This window comes from Chiloscyllium punctatum, chromosome 11, assembly GCF_047496795.1.
Source record: "Chiloscyllium punctatum isolate Juve2018m chromosome 11, sChiPun1.3, whole genome shotgun sequence".
Lineage (NCBI taxonomy): Eukaryota > Metazoa > Chordata > Chondrichthyes > Orectolobiformes > Hemiscylliidae > Chiloscyllium > Chiloscyllium punctatum.
In genome coordinates, this window is record NC_092749.1 from 101,587,330 (window position 1) to 101,611,378 (window position 24,049).

General features: G+C 39.8%; 1 protein-coding gene across 5 annotated transcripts in view; it reads left to right on the top strand.

The window, feature by feature from the left end:
• The window catches only part of kiz (kizuna centrosomal protein), a 202,420-nt gene that overhangs the window by 132,553 nt on the left and 45,818 nt on the right, over positions 1–24,049 (top strand). For all 5 annotated transcript variants that reach the window (XM_072581417.1, XM_072581418.1, XM_072581419.1 and 2 more), the window contains 2 exons: positions 433–510; positions 2,766–2,862. In XM_072581417.1, coding sequence (XP_072437518.1) covers positions 433–510; positions 2,766–2,862 — 175 coding nt within the window. The remainder of the gene's footprint in view (positions 1–432; positions 511–2,765; positions 2,863–24,049) is intronic.

The window sequence follows — 24,049 nt, forward strand, 5'->3', positions numbered from 1 at the left end:
CCGGGCCTTAATGAAAAGCTATTAAGGTTAGAGGTCTGCTTTCATTTTGGACTACAACTAGAATAACTCATGGCCATCACTGTTACAACAATATCCTGAAGCCTGCAGTAGTTAAGTGAATTGGCACCTGTTTGCAGGTGTGAAATCTACCTGGGGTATGTTAGTCCAGGTTAATGACTTAAATCAACAAAAATGTGTGTGGGACATTTTTCCTGATTTGTCTTGGGCTCTGGTGTGAGGAGCGAGACTCAAGGTAACGAAAAATGCCCCTTATATGGAAGCATTTTGTTTTATACAACAATAAATACAGCTGATCATTGAGACAAAAAATTGGATTGGTGTGTATTTTGGCTTATCTTCATACCAATTTGTCTGTTTCTATTTTAGTATATTAAAGCTCAGATGATGTTTATTATTTTTTGAAACTAACAGAAACAAGAGCTTATCAGCTGTTAAAGCTATCAGCAATGCAGAAGAGTGAGAAGGATGTTTCTGATTTACATTTAGCAGGTAATTGCCAATGTTTTTTTCATAAATCAATATGCTAATTGTTTACAAAATTGTCCAATCGACCACGTAGCCCTTGTTTATGAAAAATATTGTGGCATGGAAAGTAGTTGATTTTGTTTTGATTCTGTGTATAAGACCAAATTGAAGTCTGCAGATAATGATACTGTTGCATAAATTGCTCCAATTATATTGCTTTTTTAAAAAAAAAATCCCTTTGAATTATACGTAAAGGAGCGCCTATATTCATGGGACAGTAGTGTATGGAATAAAACAGTGTTTAGTCTGTATCTGAGCGGAAACCCATTTTACTTGTGTACAAAAACATTTGCCTTTCACACCCCAAGTGATTTACTTATTGTACAACACAATTTTGTTTTGACTTATTAAATGTTATAAAAATGCTGTTGATTTTCATTCAAGTTCTGTTTTGCCACTTGGTGTGATGAGAGTACTTACTATGTACTCAAATCTTGCCAGAATAAATACTCTCAGCTCTTTAAACTGTCCAAAACTGCTATGAATCTAAAAGGGTTTTCCAGGCAAGCTGCTTTGTTTTACTATGACATACTTTATTGCTACTCCTCTTAAGTGTATACTTCTGATAAGTGTATACAAATAGTGGGAATCAGCTACACACTTAACTAGAGTATGTTGTAGTTATCTTTGAGAGTTTCATTAATATTATTAAACTGTGACAGGTCTAGAACTATTTTTTTCCTTTGAAATGCAAAAAAAAACTGTGATTGTCATAAGTTTTGTGGTGAAACAAATTATTACATTCTGAACTTCATGCAGCTGGTAAGAATGTTTTTATAAAAGATCAGCCTTAGGAAACAATTACAGGAATTAGTTCATGATTCCATGGAAAAACAAACTTGACTTTTACATCCTGCCCACTTGTTTATACCTTTTATGATAACAAAGAACAGATTTTGCAGTCTGGAGGGAAGGACTAGTGCGAATTAGCAGAACTGCTACTGTATTTTAATTTTCCATTGTGTATATAAACATAAGAACCTAAAGGATATGATTACAACACAATCACTAGCAATGAACATCTTGCACTAGAACAACCCAAGATGAAAAGTGAATGATGGGAATTAACAATTACTCCACCAATATTATGAGTTGTGTAGACACATGATAAATGATCCTTTTAACGATTTTCAAGTGAATATTCCACTACTATGTTACATGGTAAAGTCTCATTCAAAATAGTCTGATTAAACATGATTTCACTTTTAACGTTGGTAAATTCATGGAAGTTGTATTCTGGCTGAGCCTCATGAGATTTATTGAACTTCATTTCCTGTATCACCTGATTGGTGCCTTCCCGGCTCTCTGACCCCCAGGTCGTGGCCTGTATCCTCACCCATCTTCACTTCTGACTTCCAGGTTGTGACCCCATCTTCCTCCTGAACTCATCCATGTGACTCTTCTATTTTGTTTCCATTCAAGATCCAGATTGAATCTGAAGCCAGAGCTCTGATATCAAAGAAGTGAGAGTTCTGATGGTGCAGAAGTCTTACTGCTCTTATTGCAAGCCCTCACTGTCAATAAGGATTCAGGAGAGGGAAGCAGCATTTTAAAAAAATGGATTGTAAATGCCTCAGTACTTCTGAATTATTTGCAATTCCACAGCATTGGAGCTCCAGCTTCAGATTGAATCTGGTTCTTGAACAGAAAAATATATTCAGCCGGCATGGTGACTCAGTGGTTAGCACTGCAGCCTCACAGCACCAGGGTCCCAGGTTCAATTCCAGCCTCGGGTGACTGTGTAGAGTTTGCACATACTCTCCATGTCAGCGTGCGTTTTCTCCGGGTGCTCCGGTTTCCTCCCACAGTCCAAAAACGTGCAGGTTAGGTGAATTGGCCATGCTAAATTGCCCATAGTGTTAGGTGCATTAGTCAGAGTGAAATGGGTCTTAGTGGGTTACTCTTCGGAGGGTTGGTGTGGACTGGTTGGGCTGAAGGGCCTGTTTCCACACTGTAGGGAATTTAGTCTCATCTAAAGACTCTGAAATTAAATAATCTAAAAAAAGGTTCAGTTCGAGGGTATAATGTTTAATATTTCTTTTTTATCCTGATCAGTGATGTAATACGGAACTAACGACAGTTCCAACATTCTTTCCTGTGGAAACCACATAGAACTGCTTCACATAAGTCATGATTTTTAGGAATGCAGCCCCTTAGCATTAAGTAGAGAACTTAATGTATTGTGTAACTGTTTGGCCTTGTTCTTTGTGTTGTTCTAGGTACGAGCAAGGAGAAGTGCAGCAGGAAGGCAAAAAATGATAATGAAGTTAAAGATAATTTTGAAACTGGTTCGAGTGAAGAAAGTCCACAGTTAAGGTAAGGTGGTTGTAATTAAATGTAAAAATGATCATAATTATGAATACTTTTAATTAGGAAAGCTTCATCATTGGTCACTTTTTATATTAATGTTAGGAACTGAAAAGCATGCTATATAGTTTGACAAACATTCTGAGATGTAGTGCCTGTATTGTCAGCTGAAGTGTAAATCCTGGGATTCATTCTTTGGAAATGATAATTTATTTAATTATTTGCAACATCTCCCACTTGTAGAAATCAAAACTAGTAATCATAACATTCAACAGCTGTGAATTACAAACCTTGTTCCAAACTCCTTTTAAAGGTGCATTTCATGGAAGCAATGTTTTTGAATTAAATTAATTGTCATTGTTTATACCTCTGTATATATGTGGTATTTGTAAACTATTGTTGATTTACATTGTAATTGGTCAGTTTAATGAGATGTCCACCATTTAATCTGTGTATTTAACTCACAATATCACAACCCATAAAATCTTTTGAACAGTAATCTTTGCAATTTATACATATGACCCTTGATAGATTGTAGCAATCGTAATTAATAAAAAATCATACTTAAAATTCTAACAAACAAAGAATAGACTGATTTTGTACAATGGTGTCAATTGAAATTAATCTTCCTTTTCAAGTCTCTTACTCCACTGATTGTGGGAAGAAGCTTCGCAGATGGAATGTAACATGAGAAAATGTGACATTATGCACTTAGGAAGTTAAAATAGAAGAGCTGAATATCATTAAAATGGAAAAAGACTGCACCACAGAGTTGGGATCCTCATGCAGGAACAACATAAAGCTAGAATCGTAGAGTCATAGAGTCCCTTGGCATGGAGACAGGCCCTTTAGCCCAAGCTGGTCCATGCCTACCAAAATGTCTATCAACACTAAACCCATTTCCCTGTACTTGGCCCATATCCTTCTAAACCTTTCTTATCCTTGTATTTGTCCAAATGCCTTTTAAATATTGTTAATGTACGTGCCTCCACCACTTCCTTTGGCAGCTAATTACATAAATGTACCACCCTCTGTGTAAAAAAGTTGCCCCTCAGGTTCTCTTTTATTCTTTTTTCTCTAACCTTAAACTGATGCCCTCTAGTCTTTGATTTCCCATTCCTGGGAAAACGACTGAGTGCATTTACCCTATACATGCCTCTCATGATCTTACATAATTCCATAAGATTCCCCCAATCTCCTACACTCAAAAAAAAGTCCTAGCTTGTCCAACTGTTCCCTATAACTCAGACCATTGAGTCATAGAGTCATAGAGGTGTACAGCACAGAAATGGGAGAGGCTGAATAGACTGGAGCTTTTTCCCTGGAACATCAGAGGGTGAGGGGTGACCTTATAGATGTTTATAAAATCATGAGGGGCATGAATAGGATAAATATGTTCCCGGGGTGGGGGGCAGGAGATTTAGGGTGAAAGGGGAAAGATTAAAAAGGGACCTAAAGGGCAGCTACTTCACGCAAAGGGTGATTCGTGAATGGAATGAGCTGCCAGAGGAAGTGGTGGCGGTTGTTACAATTACAGAACTTAAAAGGCATCAGATGGGTATATGAATAGGAAGGGTATAGAGGGATATGAGCCAAGTGCTGGCAAATGGCCTGGCAACATCTTTGTAAATTTCTATATTTCAAGGGAACCGGAATATAGAAACAGAGACCTCTTACTAAAACTCTACAACGCACTAGTCAGATCTAAACAAGAATATTCTGAGCAGTTTTGGTCCCTTGATCTCAGGAAAGATATAGTGGCATTGGAGGCAGTCCAGAGAAGGTTCACAGAGTTGGGTATGGAAGAATTTTCTTGAGGAGAAATTGAATAGATTGAATTTGTACTTGTTGAAGTTTAGAAGAATGACAGGACACCTTATTAAAACACCTAAGATTCTTGGGTATTTGACAGAGTTAATGCAGAGAAATTGTTTCCCCTTGTGGGAGCATCTAGTATCAGAGGGCATAATCCCAGCAAAAGAGAGAAAATAAAGATGAGGATGAATCTTTTTCTCGCTGAGTGTGGTGAATCTGTGTAATACTTTATTGTAGAGGGCTGTGAAAGCATAACCAGAACTGCGATATAGGGATTTTTAATCAGTAAGGGAACCGAGGGTATCAGGGAAAAGGCAGGTAAATGTGTTGAGGATTATCAGATCAGTCATGAACTTATTGATTGGCAGAGCAGACTTGATGGGCGATTAAGCTATGTTTTATGTTTAAATTCATTATTTACAAAAGAATAGCATAACTCCCTGTTACATTGACGACCTTTACTTTTAACTGAAAAAAATTAATTTAATAGTTGATGTTGGCTTACACCACATTCCAAATTTAAAAAGTTAAATCAAATCTTTACCATTCTTATTCTCTGTCAATATCTATCTCTGGTAGTTAAGAATAAATTCTGTGCCATCTTTTCACCATTGTTATTATTAATTATTTTCATTCAGATAGATGGTACAAAAACAACACTCGAACTTGAACTTTGCTTCTGGATTCTTTGAATGGGAATGGCATTTTATTTAGGGACAGAAGTACTGCCAGTGTATGCTTCCATAGAAACATTTAGAAAGAATTATACACGTTTGACTCCCAGGCAAAGAGTTTTACAACAGTAGAAGTGAGTAAATAGATTGTCAGTAATGGCACAAGCAAGGTTTTTCATGGATAATCAAAAGAAAGAGTTACCTTAAACCCGTGAGATTACACAACCTACTTTGTGACAAACATGGTTTTCCATTTGATGTTTATGTTCTTATATGATCTGGTATCTTGTTTATTTGCCTGACTCATCACTGAAAAATCCCAAAAGTTGGTGACACATTGCAAGCACCTCGCATTAGACTGCCATTCTCTTTGAAAGAATAAGCAAAGTCTACTTAGTCTCCTCTGTGGAAGATGTGAAAGGTGATATCCTTACATTTACCAATATTTAAATGGGCATAAACTGCATTGTACTTACAGTGAAAGGATAAAGATTAAATCCAATGATAGGCAGTACTTTGCATTCATGCTATTGTTACAACACTGGGTGAACCCCTCTGCTAATTAAACCAAACATCCAGAAAAGCTCACCTTGCCTCATAATCTGCTCAAGTATGAGTAACCGAGAACTCCCAGATTACAGTGTTTAAAGAAAAAATATCAATTTATTCTTTAACTCTAAAATTGAACATTAAATAAGAACTACTTACGACTCTACGTCTCCTTTCTCCTGGCTGCTTGTTATCTGCCTCCAACTCTATAACAATACACTGTTCCACTAACCACCCATATTAAAATTATATTAACTTAATTTTCAAAACCAATCAGTGGCAGTCGTCTCCACTGACCTTTCTCTGGCTGTAGATCTATCTGGGTTGTCTTCGGTCTTCTGTTTTAAAGATGTTTCTTATAAAAGCGGTACCTTTGATAGAGAGTGTTTTGCTCGGTTACTCTGGTGATGGCAGTTGGTCCTCAGTCTGGCTGACTCTCAAAATGCCAGCTTCTTTGTACCCGACACATTGGATCATCTCATTGGTTCGATGTTGACAAAACAGTAAAATTCAAATTTGATTGGGTTTTACTATCTTGGAGCATAATTTAAATTAGTGAAATTCAAACTGTTGTGAAAGCACGGCGACCAAAACTCAGATACTTGTTTCGCAGCCAAATATTACATATTTTCAATTTTCACATGACAGGTGCCTGCAAGATCTCAGTTCAAAACCACTTTCACTCTCTCTTAAAAGTACAGTACACGCCTTCAACGTCATAACACTGAATCTATTGACCCTTTCACAGTGTCACTACAAATGATTCTTGTACAAAATGTCCGCTCCCAATTAAGCAATTGTAAATAGGGAATGATTGAGTGATATGATAACGTATACAAGAATGTGATATTTTGACAGATATGTTTTCTTCTTGTGTAACTTTTAAAATGAGGCACAATTCAGTAGACTAAAGTTTGTCTTCACTTAAGCTTCATTCAATTTTCTTCAACCAATTCGCGATGACAATCATTTTTCACTGCTGTTAATTTCAATTTTGATCTCTGCAACACTAACAAATGTACCTGTGACATCTAGTGGGGAAAAATGGCACTGCAGAAATTTAATGTTATTCCTGTACTATACCAGATATTTAATCTTGTGTTATTAAGATCAAATCTCACCTCCAATCAAAAAAGGGAAATCTGAACAAGGTTTCAACTGGATTCAAGGGTATAATTTTATGGTAATCCTGTTTAATTTATTTCCAATTCTGATTTTAGAATTGTATTTCAAACTTGTGACTGCTACAATATTGTTACCAAGTCCAATGTCACGTTGCATATTTATTATCTCTTTCTGTACAGGTGAGCCATTTATAAGATTCTGAACAGGCTCTATACCAACTATAGTCTGAATTGAATACTTCTAAAATGCCTGACAATGTACATAAAGCTAAATTAAGTGCTCCCAGAGTGGAACTGTGTTCATGGGGTGTATGAGTCAGATAACTGAGGATATAGCATTGTGTCTCCATTAGCACTTTCTGGCAACCACCCACACTGCTTTTCAGTGTGGGTCCATTGCTTGAAACATGGCATGAGTAAATTTGCCTTGTCGCTGTAGTTACATGAATGAGGTCAGCCCAATGGAGCTGATAGAATATAAATACCCTGACTGGGGCTGATAACATGGTCCAATCAGGAAGTTCTGGCTGACAGATCGAAATAGGAGTGTCAGGGGTTCTGTTCACTCTAGGAGCTGGCTTTGAGGGAGCTTGGTCCGTGTCATGTCCTGTGCATATGTAAATAAAGATAGACTTGGTGATGGGAGCTTAAAAATGTGTTGCTGGAAAAGCGCAGCAGGTCAGGCAGCATCAAAGGAGAAGGAGAATCGACATTTCAGGCATAAGCCAGAAGGCCTTATGCCCAAAACATCGATTCTCCTTCTCCTTTGGTGCTGCCTGACCTGCTGCGCTTTTCCAGCAACACATTTTTAAGCTCTGATCTCCAGCATCTGCAGTCCTCACTTTCTCCTCCTTGATGATGGGACGCTAGCATTTGTCGAGTTACTTCAGTGGCGATGTAAGAAAAATTCGCCCCTGAAGAGGATTGCTCGCAGCAGTTTTCTTTGAGATGGGATAAGCATTTTTGCTATCATGCCACCATTTGACTCATTCAATCCTGCCACTGAAAACTGGGCCCAATATATGGAAAGAAGGCAATTTTTTTCTATGTAATTGACATTGGCGCAGACCAAAAGCAATGAGTAATTCTCCTGACAGCTTGTGGACCACCACCTTTTTTGGTTATTAGGAGCTCAAGCCTTCTCTAATTCTCTAACTGGACCAGAAGCTACAGGCAAAAGAAGAGGCCTATGTACCAGGACTTAGAGGAGGAAGGATGTAGTGATTAGAACGAGGTCAGTCAGGTGGACCTCATAGAATATCAGTTCCTTGATTGGGGCTGTTAACCTGAACCAATCAGGGAGCCCTGGCTGCCAGATATAAACAGGGGTGTCAGGTTTCTGGCAAATCTCAGAGCTACCTCTGAGCTAGCTGGGTCCATGTCATGTACTCTGCACATGTAAATAAAGGGTGTCTTGGTGATGGGATACTGGCCATCGTGGAGTTACTTCAGTTATCTGTTATGCACTTCATAGAGTTACAACACTGCAGTGAACCCCTCTGTTAATTAAAGCAAAAACTGGGAAAAGCTCATCTTGCCTTGTAATCTGTTAATATATGAGTGACCGAGAACTCCCAAATTCCAATATTTAAAGAAATAATATCAGTTAATTCTTTAAATCTAAAAGTGAATACTAAACAACAACTATTCACAGCTCTAAGCACCCCCCTTGCTCTGAACTGCTTATTATCTTCCTCCGACTCTAAAACAATACATGTTCCAATTAAACACGTAGTAAAATTACATTAACTTAATTTCAAAACCAAAGCTGTTGTCGTTGATGCCTGTCTTCTTGTGGATGAAGATCTCCCTTTGTCATCTTCTTTCTTTTTACTGTGAAGATGTTTCATACAAAAAGATACCTTTGATAGAGGGTGTTTCGAAGGCAGTTACTCTCTCGATGGCAGTTATTCTGTCTGACTTTCAAACTGCCTGCCTTTTTCATACCCCCAGAATCGGATCATTGGTTCGATGTCGGCAAAAACAATATATTCAAACTCAATTGAGTTCTAATATCCTGGGGCATAATTTAAACTGGTTAAGTTCAAATTATTGTCAAAATAGCAACCAACTCAGGTGTCTATTTCACTACCAAATGTTATATATTTTCAATTTTCCAGTACACTCTGAGACTGCCAGCTAGTCATTTGGCAGGTGCTTGTAAGCTCTCAGTGCAAAACAGCATTCACTCTTTCTTAGAAGTATAGTACACACCTTCAACTTCAGAACAGTAGCCAGTGATCCTTTATTCAACACTATTCCTAAATAATGTCACTTAAATAGCCTAAAAACGTTTTACACTGCTGTATAAAACTGAAAACAGTTTAGCAATGAAAAGTAGACAAAATCACTTTGCAAGTCATAAAGTGATTAATTCTGAAATCCACAAGAGAATTCCAGAAGTAATTCCATTAAAACTTTCATTTTAGGAAATACTACATGCTGTATGTATGCTATTGCTTTCAGCATGAAAAGAATCTGATAAATCACAATATTCCAGTCACCTTAACATAATCTAAATTGATCTTGTTCATTTGAACAAAATTTTGCATCCATGAAATAGGCAGTCTTCGGGCACTGCTGGTACCATAACTGAAATCAGTTGTCTGGCCTGACAGTGGAGTAACCAACTTTATTTTATGCAGAGCAGGAAGTTCATTGGATATTAGGAATAGCCATTCAATGGGAATACATGAGCAACCAAACCTTTCTGCTACAAGTAGCAGATTGTCAACCTAATATCCATGCAGCAGATTAGAGGGCTCAGCAGACTAACTGTATCATGTTAATCATTGAACATAGTTATGCTTTGGATTTGTAATGTCTTTTAGAACATAAGAACTAGGAGCAGGAGTAGGCCATCTGGCCCTTCGAGTCTGCTCCGCCATTCAATAAGATCATGGCCGATCTTTTTGTGGCCTCAGCTCCACTTACCCGCCTTCTCACTGTAATCCTAAATTCCTTTATTGTTAAAAAGAATCGATCTTAACTTTAAAAACATTTACTGAAGTAGTGTCAACTACTTCACGAGGCAGGGAATTCCATAGATTCACAACTCTCTGAGTGAAGAAGTTCCTTCTCAATTCAGTCCTAAATCTGTTCCCCCTAATTTGTGGGTTTTCTGAAAAACACAAATTAATAGAATACGTAATGTAGTGTGTTAAATCAAGTTTACTTTACCTTTGTAAGCATACTCTATATGTGGCTTCATTCCTTTTGAATTATTAGTTCAAACCCACTTCTTCTTATAACTTTCTACTTAGTATACTTGATTTACTTGTAAACTTTAATACTGCATCATTAAACCTTGTATCTCCTTGTAAATCAGTAATGGTCGTCCAAGGTCTCTGAAAGAATACATTCTCTCTCTTGTGTTCTGTTAACAATGAAAGCATATATGTCTGACTACCAGTCTTATTCATGAAAATACCATTTCTATTTCTAAAGCGTCTAGCTGATTAGATTGTTGGGGTAAAAGGCAGCTGCCAACTTTCACATTTTCAGCAAAGGTTTATAGTGAAATCAGGTATTGTGCAACCAGAGTATTTCATGTCCAGGTTCCATTGACTTCCTGGTAAATCACAAGTGAGTGTACACAGTTGCTCCCAGTAGGGTTACTGGGTCACGCGACAATTATGGGTTTGACAGATGATCTGGAAAGTTAAATCTAGGGAGGATTGTAACAGCTGAATTTTAATGTTTTGAAGATCTTGACTGTTGAAGACCTGTCTAGAAGCTTTGATTGCTTCATTCACATTGACCTTGCCTTTGGATCACTCTTAAATGATAGTGTTTTATTCACAGATTGTTGTCATAGAGTCATAGAGATATGCAGCATGGAAACAGACCTTTTGGTCCAACCTGTCCATGCCGACCAGATATCCCAACCCAATCTAGTCCTACCTGCCAGCACCCGGCCCATATCCCTCCAAACCCTTCCTATTCATATACCCAACCAAATGCCTCTTAAATGTTGCAATTGTACCAGCCTCCACCACATCCTCTAGTAGATCATTCCATACACGTACCACCCTCTGCATGAAAAAGTTGCCCGTTAGATCTCTTTTATATCTTTCCCCTCTCACCCAAAACCTATGCCCTCTAGTTCTGGACTCCCTGACCTCGGGAAAAGACTTTGTCTATTTATCCTAACCATGCCCCTCATAATTTTGTAAGCTTCTATAAGGTCACCCCTCAGCCTCCGACGCTCCAAGGAAAACAGCTCCAGCCTGTTCAGCCTCTCCCTATAGCTCGAATCCTCCAACCCTGGCAACATCCTTGTAAATCTTTTCTGAACCCTCTCAAGTTTCACAATATCTTTCCGATAGGAAGGAGACCAGAATTGCACGCGATATTCCAACAGTGGCCTATCCAATGTCCTGTACAGCCGCAACATGACTTCCCAACTCCTGTACTCAATAGTCTGATCAATAAAGGAAAGCATACCAAATGCCTTCTTCACTATCCTATCTACCTACGACTCCACTTTTAAGGAGCTATATACCTGCACGCCAAGGTCTCTTTGTTCAGCAACACTCCCTAGGACCTTACCATTAAGTGTATAAGTCCTGCTAAGATTTGCTTTCCCAAAATACAGCACCTTGCGTTTATCTGAATTAAACTCCATCTGCCACTTCTCAGCCTATTGGCCCATCTGGCCAGATCCTGTTGTAATCTGAGCTAACCCTCTTCGCTGTTCACTACACCTCCAATTTTGGTGTCATCTGCAAACTTACTAACTGTACCTCTTATGCTCGCATCCAAATAGTTTATGTAAATAACAAAAAGTAGAGGAACCAGCACCGATCCTTCTGGCACTCCACTGGTCACAGGCCTCCAGCCTGAGAAAACAACCCTCCACCACCACCCTCTGTCTTCTACCTTTCAGCCAATTCTGTATCCAAATGGCTAGTTGTCCCTGTATTCCATGAGATCTAACCTTGCTAATCAGTCTCCCATGGGGAACCTTGTCGAATTCCTTACTGAAGTCCATATACATCACATCTACTGCTCTGCCCTCATCAATCTTCTTTGTTACTTCTTCAAAAAACTCAATCAAGTTTGTGAGACATGATTTCCCACGCACAAAGCCACGTTAACGATCCCTAATCAGGTCTTGCCTTTCCAAATACATGTACATCCTGTCTCTCAGGATTCCCTCCAACAACTTGCCTACCACTGAGCTCAGGCTCACCGGTCTATCGTTCCCTAGCTTGTCTTTACCACCCTTCTTAAACAGTGGCACCACGTTGGCCAACCTCCAGTCTTCCGGCACCTGACCTGTGACTATCAATGATACAAATATCTCAGCAAGAGGCCCAGCAATCACTTCTCTAGCTTCCCACAGAGTTCTCGGGTACACTTGATCATGTCCTGGGGATTTATCCATCTTTAACCATTTCAACACATTCAGCACTTCCTCCTCTGTAATCTGGACATTTTGCAAGATGTCACTATCTATTTTATTACAGTCTATATCTTCCATATCCTTTTCCACAGTAAATACTGATGCAAAATACTCATTTAGTATCTCCCCCCATTTTCTGTGGCTCCACACAAAGGCTGCTTGCTGATCTTTGAGGGGCCCTATTCTCTCCCTAGTTACCCTTTTGTCCTTAATATATTTGGAAAAACCCTTTGGATTCTCCTTAATTCTATTTGCCAAAGCTATCTCATGTCCCCTTTTTGCCCTCCTAATTTCCCTCTTAAGTATACTCCTACTTCCTTTATACTCTTCTAAGGACTCACTCGATCTATCTATCCTGTCTATACCTGACATGTGCTTCCTTCTTTTTCTTAACCAAACCCTCAATTTCTTTAGTCATCCAGCATTCCCTATACCTACCAGCCTTCCCTTTCACCCTGACAGGAAAATACTTTCTCTGGATTCTTGGTATCTCATTTCTGAAGGCTTCCCATTTTCCAGCCGTCCCTTTACCTGCAAACATCTGCCTCCAATCAGCTTTCGAAAGTTCTCGCCTAATACCGTCAAAATTGGCCTTCCTCCAATTTAGGACTTCAACTTTTAGATCTGGTCTATCCTTTTCCATCACTCTTTTAAAATGAATAGAATTATGGTCGCTGGCCCCAAAGTGCTCCCCACTGACACCTCAGTCACCTGCCCTGCCTTATTTCCCAAGAGTAGGACAAGTTTTGCACCTTCTCTAGTAGGTACATCTACATACTGAATCAGAAAATTGTCTTGTACACACTTAAGAAATTCCTCTCCATCTAAACCTTTAACACAATGGCAGTCCCAGTCAATGTTTGGAAAGTTAAAATCCCCTACCATAACTACCCTATTATTCTTATAGATAGCTGAGGTCTCGTTACAAGTTTGTTTGTCAATTTCCCTCTGACTATTGGGGGGGGGTCTATAATACAATCCCAATAAGGTGATCATCCCTTTCTTATTTCTCACTTCCACCCAAATAACCTCCCTGGATGTATTTCCGGGAATATCCTCCTTCAGCATAGCTGTAATGTTATCCCTTATCAAAAATGCCGCTCCCCCTCCTCTCTTGCCTCCCTTTCTACCCTTCCTGTAGCATTGTTCCTGTTGTCTGTCAAAAAAAAAATGCTTCAGAGTCCAAGGTTAATAAAATTACCAAAATATGTAACAAAGAAAGACGTGTACTTATTTGGTATCTTTGCAGCCTATGAAATAGTGTTGAAGTATCATCACTGTTACAGTGGAGAAAACATGGCAGCCAATTTGTGTTTTGCAAATTCTGGCAAACATAATGCGATAATTACCACATGATCTATTCTTAATTATGTTGACTGAGGTATAAGTATTGGTCAATTCGACTCCCCTACTCTTATTCAATGTAGTGTTATGATATCTTTTCCACGGACTTGAGAAAACACTACCGGATGGTTCCTCAAAGCCACAAAGAAACATAACCTCCTCTACTCCCTAGTATTGCTGTTAACTATCAGCACTTTGGAACATCTCTCCTACCATTCTCCTGTTCACCTTTTTTGTTCAAACTAAAAGCTAGAACTGAACATTTAGCTGAACAAAGATAATAATTCAGCTTACAGATTTGCAATTCCTACACAAATATGGTCAGTTATGCACTTTGAACCAATAAGTATCAGAGGCATTCCTAGAATAATACTGTGGAATAAAAATGCAACTCTGTTTATTTAAGTGTGGTAAATTAAGGGCAAGGATAGTGCATAGGACATTATCTAACATAATACAGTGTTTACTTATGTTCACCAAGAGCTCTGCTATGAGAAATCCACTTGTATTTTGTATGTTGTTATATGATTTGGAGTACAGACTGGTATTTCTGTTTAGTCCTATACAGTATTCCTCCATTGACCCAGTTGTAGACTATGGAGTCAGGATAGACTCCGTATTATTCAAGTATGTTCAAGTTGGAAGAGACTTCATCTTCTGTGGATCCTCTTGTGACTGAAAACTGTGATGTGAGATTGGCCTGGATGTCCACAGAACTAGAACCTGATAAATCACAAGATTTATGCCATTGTTTGTACTTGTGGCAGGGGTGGGCTGGATGAAACCCAAAATCTTGTTCATAAAATGCATAAAGTTCAAATATTGCTTTGAAGTATTTTAATCAAACAGATGTTATTAATATAAGTTTTCTTTTTGTTTGACTGCTTTGACATCAAGTTCATAAGTGTACTTCTGCAGTTCTGTAATAAATCTAACCAGTAAGTCAGTCCAAAACTGGTGTCAGGGTGAGAAGAAAATTAAGCAGAACAGCACAAATGTGAACCCACTTGTATGTTCCATGCAACTTGGTTTATTTCACTAAGTCAGCAGTCCTTGATGTGGATTCTATCTGTCCTTTCAGCTGTTTACTTATCAGGACTTCATCTGAATGTTGACATTTCCCTAACCTATCTTAAAATGTTTATTGACAATACTGAAAATTTAGCATACAGAATAGTACGGTATAGATTTATGAATATAAGTCAAATTAGGTTGCATTATTTGAAGCAATTACTAAAGAAGTGCCACATCTCTGCCTCACTTGGAATACACTTTAGTGTTGTAATTTACACTGTAATGCTACTGCCAGCCCACTTTGCATCCAAAGGCAGGCACTATCTTGTTCACCAAAGAGGGTGCACATCTGTGGTCTTTGCTTGCTTTCTTAGCACTTGCTCACATCACACTTAGTTGGATTTTAACACCATCGCTGGTTTGCCTTGTCGTACCTTTTGTGCTTTGGTATCTTGTTCTGAGTTCAAGGTCTTACAGTAATTCTATCCCAGAGGTGGGGAACCTTTTCATGTTGAAAGGCCGCATTATATTAGTTGTAATCTAATAAGGCCGCATCCAAGAAACTTCAATTATATATTCTTCAAAATTCACATTATTTTAATTGTGGCGGTCAGTCTGTGAGGATAATTTCGTTGAATTTTCTTTTACTTTCTGGTATTTTAAATACATTCATTTTAAGATTAAAATAAAAATAATAAAGGATGAAAAAAAAACATATTAATAAAAAATAAAAGATTTGTTCTGCAAAATTTCGATTCATTCAAAAGGCCACACACAATGGCCTAGAAGGCTGTAAGGCCACAGGTTCCCCACCCTTGTTCTACCCTGTCTTGCCATTTATGCCAGGCAGATTATCATAGTTGTCAGCGGTAATTAGTCGAAAGGGTGAACATGTTGCTGTGCAGCACTGTGCTGCAATAATGCTATGCCTATAAGTGGCTCATGTGGCCATCACTGTGCATGTACTCCAGCTAAATGGCCATGTCTGAAAACATGAGAGGCGTAATCCGTGGTCAAGTCAAGGAGACTCTTATCCATGAGGGGGTATCATCACAGTCAAAAAAGCATTCAATCTCAATCCAGGACTTAGACACAGTCCATCAGCTGCTAGGAATTGTCAGGGTCAGGGATTCAATATCATTCAATACTGGGAGTGGGTCACAGCTGGTCCTGCAGGTCTGATGCACCCAGTCTGGGGATCAGTAGCTGAGTTGGAGAGCTACACAGAGATCAGTTAGGGATCTGGTCAGTGATCAGTCAAAGCTGACCTTTGAAATCGATCAGGGTTTTGGGGCAAGGTCAGTTCTCGAAGTCTGCACTCTGAATTCAAGGTGGTTTATCAGAAGGTACCCCTGTGGTTGACAAATTGTGAAAGCCACTTATGAGGTTGGAGGCAGCATGCTGCGATGCAGAGTGGAAGACAGTTGTGATGAGGGTATTGTTCATTGCATATTGACCATAGTCCTCTCTGCAGCAGAAGTAATCGCAGACAACCTTAAAAGTCTCACCAGTGGGCCACAATTTACTAAACAATCCAAAATCTTTTCAGCTGCACAATAGCGGAGAGCTGACTTCTTCTCACCTTACATTGTAAGTATTTGCCATCATCCTCATTGGGTGATTTGGATTGAGTGGGGGCAGGGGCAACATTTTAGCAATCCTACCACATTTAGAAACTCCTGCTAGCTCTTGCTATGTGCATCAGCATAAAGTTCTCTATATCAAAACTCCACGTGCAGGCATTCCATGACGCTCCTTGTTAGAGTTCTCCATGTCCCCTGAAAGGAGGATAGTGCTAAACTATTATTTTTGTGTGATACAAGTGCTTACTGCTATGTTAATAAGTCCCTGTTATGTTTCTGATAGTCCCCACACAAGTTCATTGGAAACGTGACCAACGGACCCAACCACAGCAGACATTACCATCATTGTGTCTATACTGCTCCGAGGTACAGAGGAATTGAGGAGAAACAACTGTGTTAGCATGCCCAGGACCAGCAGCAACCTCCAGTGGCTGCTGATCAGTCTGCACATGAGGAGCTGCAGCTGGAGATCCTTGCAAGATGTTCTGTCTGCAATAAAGACAGTGAGATTCTAGTTGCCAGCTATTTCAACCTTGTTCCCTGGCCAACCTCTCTGATTCAGGCTTACTGCATTGATCCAATTAAGCTTAGCACAAGTTGGAAGAACAGCACTTCATTTTCTGCTTGGAAACTCTATAGCCTTCTGGATTCATTATTGAGTTCAACAGTTTTAGGGTTTGAGGCACCTTTTCCCATGTTCTTACCCCAAACCCCACACACGAGGCCTTGTTATCACATGGTCCACTATTACACACTACCCATTGTTAGCCACTTAGAGTCCCCATTAGTAGCAATTCATTCTTCCATGTTGATCATATCTCCTCCTTTATCTGTCCAACTCTTCTGCTTTCTCTCTTTGGGTTCTGTTTCCATCCATTATTTACACTTTACTCCTTGCCCCCACCCTAACTTCTGCTTAAAAAGCAACCTTTTCCTAGCTACCACCAGTTTTGAAGAAGGATCACTGGACCTGAAATATTAACAACCATTTTTCTTGTCAAAAAGTGTGGCGCTGGAAAAGCATCCAGGGAGCAGGAGGAATTCCTGATGAAGGGCTTATGCCTGAAATGTCGACTCTCCTACTCCTCAGATGTTGCCTGACCTGCTGGGCTTTTCCAGCGCCACACATTCTGACTCTGATCTCCAGCATCTGCAGTCCTCACTTTCTCCTAATGATTTCTCTTCACAGATGCTGCTGAAATTTTCCAGCAATTTCTGCTTTTGTTTATGGTTCTTTCATGTTTTTATTCCAATAGCTGAGAGTTGGGAGAAGTGAGCGTTCTATGAACTTAATTTGGTTGAATGGCAAGCAGACAATGTTTGTGCTCTTTTTATTTATTAATTTTTCATATTTCCTGTTGGTCAATAAAAGTTAACATTTTCCACCACCAAGACTGGCTCTACAGCAGTACTACAGATCAAGCTGTTCAGGTCCAAAAGGACATAACTGCTAGTCTGGGGCTGTGGCAGGTGATGAAGGAACCAATAAGAGGGGAAAACATGCTTACCTCATCCCTACCAATCTGCCAGTTGCAGATAGATCTATCCATGACAGTATCGGTAAGAGTCGAGAGTGTGGTGCTGGAAAAGCACAGCAGGTCAGGCTGTATCGAGGAGCAGGAGAATCGATGTTTTGGGCATAAGCCCTTCATCGGGAATGGCATTCTGATGAAGGGCTTATGCCTGAAACCTGCTGTGATTTTCCAGCACCACACACTTGACTCTGATCTCAACCATTTGCAGTCCTCACTTTCTCCTATTTCAGTAAGAGTGACCACTGCACAGACTTTGTGGAGACGCAGTCCCGCCTTCTTCATGTTATGTGGCACTATCACTGTGCTAAATAGGACATGATTTGGAGATGCCGGTGTTGGACTGGAGTGTACAAAGTTAAAAATCACATAACACCAGGCTATATTCCAACAGGTTTAATTGGAAACACACTAGCTTTCAGAGCGAAGCTCCTTCATCAGGTGACACAAACACTTGATGAAGGAGCGTCGCTCCGAAAGCTAGTGTGTTTCCAATTAAACCTGTTGGACTATAACCTGGTGTTGTGTGATTTTTAACTAAATAGGACAGACTTTGAACAGATCTAACAACTCAAGACTGGGCATCCACGAGGTGCTGTGGGCCATTAACAGCAGCAGAAATGTATTCCAACACAATCTGTAACCTCATAGCTCAGCATATCTCCCAGTCAACCATTACCATCAAGCCAGGGGATCAACCTGGTTCAATGGAGAGTGCAGTAGGGCATGCCAGGAGCAACAAGAGGCGTACCCGAAGATGAGGTGTCAACCTGATGAAGCCACCAACCAGAACTACTTGCATGCCAAACAGCATTAGCAGCAAAGGATAGACAAAGCTTAGCAATTCCCACAACTAACGGATCAGATCTAAGCTCTGCGGTCCTGCCACATTCAGTTGTAAATGATGGTGGACAATTCAACAACTCACTGGAGGAGGAGGCTCCACAAATATCCCCATTGTCAATGATGGAAGAGCCCAGCAAAACAGTGCAATAGTTAAGGCTGAAGCTATCGCACCAATCTTCAGCCAGAATTCCCGAGTGAATGATCCATCTCTGACTCCTCCAGTGGTCCCCAGCATTACAGATACTAGTCTTCAGCCAATTTGATTCAGTCCACATGATATCACGAAACAGGTGGAGGCACTGAATACTGTAAAGGATACAGGACCTGACCACATTCTGGCAATAGTACTGAAGGCTTGTGCTCCAGAACCTGCTGCTCCCTTAGCCAAGCTGTTCCAGTACAGTTACAACACTGGTATCAACACGATAATATGGAAAATTGTCCAAGTATGTCCTGTACATAAAAAGTAGGACAAATCCAACCTGGCCAATTACCGCCCCATCACTCTACTCTCGACCATCAGTAAAGTGATGGAAATTGTCATCTATAGTGCTATCAGGCAGCACCTGCTCGACAATCACCTGCTCAGTGATGCCCAGTTTGGGTTCTGCCAGGGCCACTCAGCGTCGGACCACATTACAGCCATTGTCTTAACATAGACAAAAGAACTGAATTCCAGAGGTGAGGTGAGAGTGACAGCCCTTGACATCAATGCTGCATTCGACCAAATGTGGCTTCACTCTTCAATCAGGGGCCAAACTCTCCAGTGGTTGGAGTCAAAGTTGACACATTGGAAAATAGTCAGGAGGTCAGTCATCTCAGCTCCAGGACACCTCTGCAAGAGTTCCTTCGGGTAGTGTCCTTAGCCCAACCATCTTCAGCTGCTTCCTTAAAGACCTTCCCTCCACCATAAAATCAGGGTGGGGATGTTCGTCACTGATTGCACAATGTTCAACATCATTCACGACTCCTCTGATACTGAAGCAGTCTATGATCAAATGCAACAAAATCTGGATAATATCCAGGCTTGAGCTAACAAGTGGCAAGTAACATTTGCACTACAATTGCCAGGCTGTGACCATCACCAATAAAAGACAATCTCACCACTGCCCCTTGGCATTCAACAGTGTTGCCATTACTAAATCCACCACTATCAACATACTGGGGGCTTATCATTGACCAGAATCTCAGCTGGACTCACCACATAAACACAGTGGCTACAAGAGCAGGTCAAAAGCTAGGAATACTGCGCCTCAAAGCCTGTCCACCATCCAAATGGCGCAAGTCAGGAGTGTGATGGAATACTCTTCACTTGCCTAGATAAGTGTAGCCCCAACAACACTCAAAAAGCTTAACACCATCCAGCCCAAAGTAGCCCACTTGATTGGCACAACATCACAAGCATCCACTCCCTCCACTACTGATGCTCAGTAGCGACAGTGTATACTATCTACAAGACACACCAAAGATCCTTGAACAACACCTTCCAAACCCACAACCATTTCTATCTAAAAGGACATAGACAGCAAATATATGGGAATACCACCACCTTCAAGCCACTCACCATCCTGACTTGGAAATTTATCACTGTTCCTTCATTGTTACTGGGTCAAGATTATGGAATTCCCTCCTTAATGGCGTTGTGGGTTTTTCCTTTGTGGGAAAAGGCTGGCGCTCACTTAGACGCAGTCCTAAGATATTATGGTACTAAGGATGGTTGCTTATATAGCTTGATTCTTATGGATGCAGTTGCAATGACAGTCAGTGATGTAAAATACCAATATGTTTACAGGTGAAAAGTTGTGTTCCCAGCGAAAAGTTACCTGTACCACCATGTGTTCTCATAAGCTGTTCTTTTTTGTTTCCTTCCCAGTACTATATTGTTCATAGTAACATAGACAGCATAAAATTGCATGAGAAAACTCTTGGATAGAAACCCTCCATGAAACTCCCTCATGTTGAAATTCAGCTGATATTTTTGGTACAATTCGACTGTATTTATGAACATTGTAAAGGATGGGATGAAAAGACAAATATCAAAATATGCAAATGACAGAAAGACAGGTGACATTGTAGACAGTGTAGGTAGAATCATAAAATAATAGAGAATAGAAGGAAGCTATTTGGTCCATCTTTGAAAGAGCAATCCAGTTAATCCCACTCTGTGGCTGTGAAATTCTATCCACCAGTCAGTCAGTGCTTCAAAATTTTAGCCATTTGTTGTGTGAGAAAGTGTTATTCCTCTTGATGCTTCTGGTTCTTTTGTTGATCACCGAAATTCTGTATCCTTATTATTGACTATTCAGCCATTGGAATGGTTTCTCTTTATTTACTTTATCAAACTGCTTCATGGGTCAAAACACATTCATTAAATCTCTTATGAATCTGTGCGCTGCAAGGAGAAAAACCTAGCTTCTCCATTGGCTACTGGGGCAACGAATTGCAATAAAGTAGATCTTTTGATTGTCTTTTCCACAACATTCATTGCTTGCTGAAAATGTGGTGACTAAACTTGGATATTTAGAAAAGTCTAAGGCAATCAGATTCAACATGGTTTTGTGAAAAGGAAAACATATTTTGCAAATCTTCAGTTTTTGAAGGTATAACGAGCAAAGTTGATAGAGGAACTTGCAGATTTGCATTTCCAGAGGGCATTCAGTAAAATGCCATGCAAAAAGTCATTGTAAAAAATATTGGGAGTGATGTATTAGCATGGCTTGAGGGTCACTTAATGCAGAGAACACAGATGCTGGATTCATGAGTCCTTTTTAGGTTGGAAAACCCCAACCAATGGCATGCCGCCCGGGTCAATCCCAGGATCCTAATTAGTTCCTATCAATTTTAATAACTTGAAAGTGGTGGCAGGGAGTAATGTATCCACATTTGGTGAAATAGAAAAATGCATTCAGTTCTGCTACAATGCATATTTCTTCAACGCGATTAAGAATTTCGACCATTACTTGTGGAATATGAACATTCCCTGCCTGTATTGGCCATAACACAACAGGCCATAACACAATTCTGGCCCCATTAGTTTAAATGGTGTGGCTATTGTGCAATTTTCTTACAACGCGAGATCGCACAAAAACTGAACTATCGCATTATATCAGAACTGACTGTAGATGGGAGGGCTTGTTGCGATGAGGACAAAAGGAATCTGCAAGGGGATATAAATAGGTTGACTGAGTGGGCAAACCTTGGCAAATGGAGTTTAATATTGATAAGTATAAGGTCGTGAACTTTGGTTGGAAGAATCAAAAGGACGGTTATTATTTAAATGGAGAGAATCTTCAAAGAAGTGCAGGACAGAGGAAACTGAGTGTTCTTGTGCATGAAACACGAGTTAGCATGCAGGTGTAGCATGTAAATAAGGAGGCGAATGGAATTTTGGCCTTTCTTACTCTGTGGTTGGAGTTTAAAAATAGTGAAGTCTTTCTACAGCTGTATAGGATGTTGATGAGGCTGTGTCTGGAATGTCGTGTACAGTTTTGGCTTCCATATTTAAGAAGGTACGTACTGACATTGGACAAAAGAGTTCCAGTAGACTAATGAAGTTGACATCAAGAGTGGCCAAGGAGTTTAAGCCTTTATTCATTAGAATTTAGAAGAATAAAAGAGGATCTTGAAACATACAAGATTCTGAAGGAATTGACAGTTTAGATGTTGTGAAGCTTCCACTAATGGGGGAGTCTCGAACTAGGGGACATAGTTTTAAATGAATGTCCCCTTATTTTGTAATTATGATACAAAGGAATTTCTGTCAGTGGCTAGTGAAGGTTTGGAATTATCTGGCCCAGAGAGTTGTGGAGGCTTGATCCCAGGAAGTATTCAAAGAGGAGATAGATAAATGTTTGCAACATTGAGGAACTGAGAACCTTGAGCAGCTGCCATAAAAGGGGAGTTTAGGCCTGGGCAGATCAACCATAATCTTATTGAAAGGCAGAGCAGATTTGAAGGTCTGAATGGCCTACTTCTAGACCTTCTTGTGATTTATTTTGACTTCTGAAGCCTATTCAGTCTGGCCTGAAATGCTCGTGAGGTTGTCCCCCAGCTGCAGATTATCACAGAGCACTTTGATGTCATCAAATAGTTGAGAGGTATTTGTTAGACCCATGGTCTGCTATTGTATTTGAGACCTGCTCAAGTCCACAGGTTTCAGTTGCAATAAGCTTCGTCAGCTCATGATAACTGTGTAACTGAAGTTGAAAGTGTTAAAGACCCAACTTTAACAATGCTATAACTATAAAATTGAAATTTAATTATTTCCACAATTACTGAATTTATTTAAGTGTATTGCTTTTGTCTGGAATATGTTTGCAATGGATGGGAATATGCATGTCGCACTTTTGTATGAAGCACTTGTTACACACAATGTTCGTAATTTACCAGGTACCAAAGGGGAAGGAAAACTCCAATAAACAAGCAGTAAGAACCATAAAGCAAACCATTACTACCTTCTGAACCAATCATTTGTAACTTTCACTGGAAGTGGAAATCAGCAATGTCAAATGCCAGAAAACCTTTGTCCAAGATGGTTTTGGCTATGTTCAGTAATTTATGCTTCATCTGATTAAATGTTAATTGTGAAAATAATCATGAAAATTAAATAACTTGAATAATTTTTATATGGGGTTATTTCTCTTGATATGGAATATAACAGTGTGGCTGGGAAAAGGGAAAGATCTATAATTAAAATCCTTGAGCGGATCGTGTGCTTTTTGATTAATGCTACTGGAATTTGGAATATTTTGGTGGCATCTGTGAAGAAACTAAATTATTCCTGTGTCAAATTTTGCACAATGTACACTGACGGAATGTAGCTTGTTTGTATTGGTAAGATTATGTAGGAGGAAGTATGTTTGATGGATGTTTGCCTCCGTATGCACTTGATACGGACATCTTGGAGTCTTCCCACTTGAACTGGAAGTTCCCAGTACAATAATCTAGAAGACATTTCAATCACATGCAAATGATGCAAAAGTGTATCATCAAAAATTTCATATTGTATATTGGAGTTTTGGTTGGGAAGATCTCCAGCTGCCAATGGGGTGGAAGAGATTGTAGTGCTGTTTCTTAAATGAGCCACCATACTTTACATTTTAACACCTGGTTAGAGACAAAAACACTGCAGATACTGGAATCCAAAATAGACAGGCAGGAGGCTGGAAGAACACAGCAAGCCAGGCAGCATCAGGAGGTAGAGAAGTCGATGTTTCAGGTGTAACCCTTCAGCTCCCCCGACACCCACCCCCAGTACTGAAGAAGGGTCATACCTGAAATGTCGACTTCCCTACCTCCTGATGCAGCC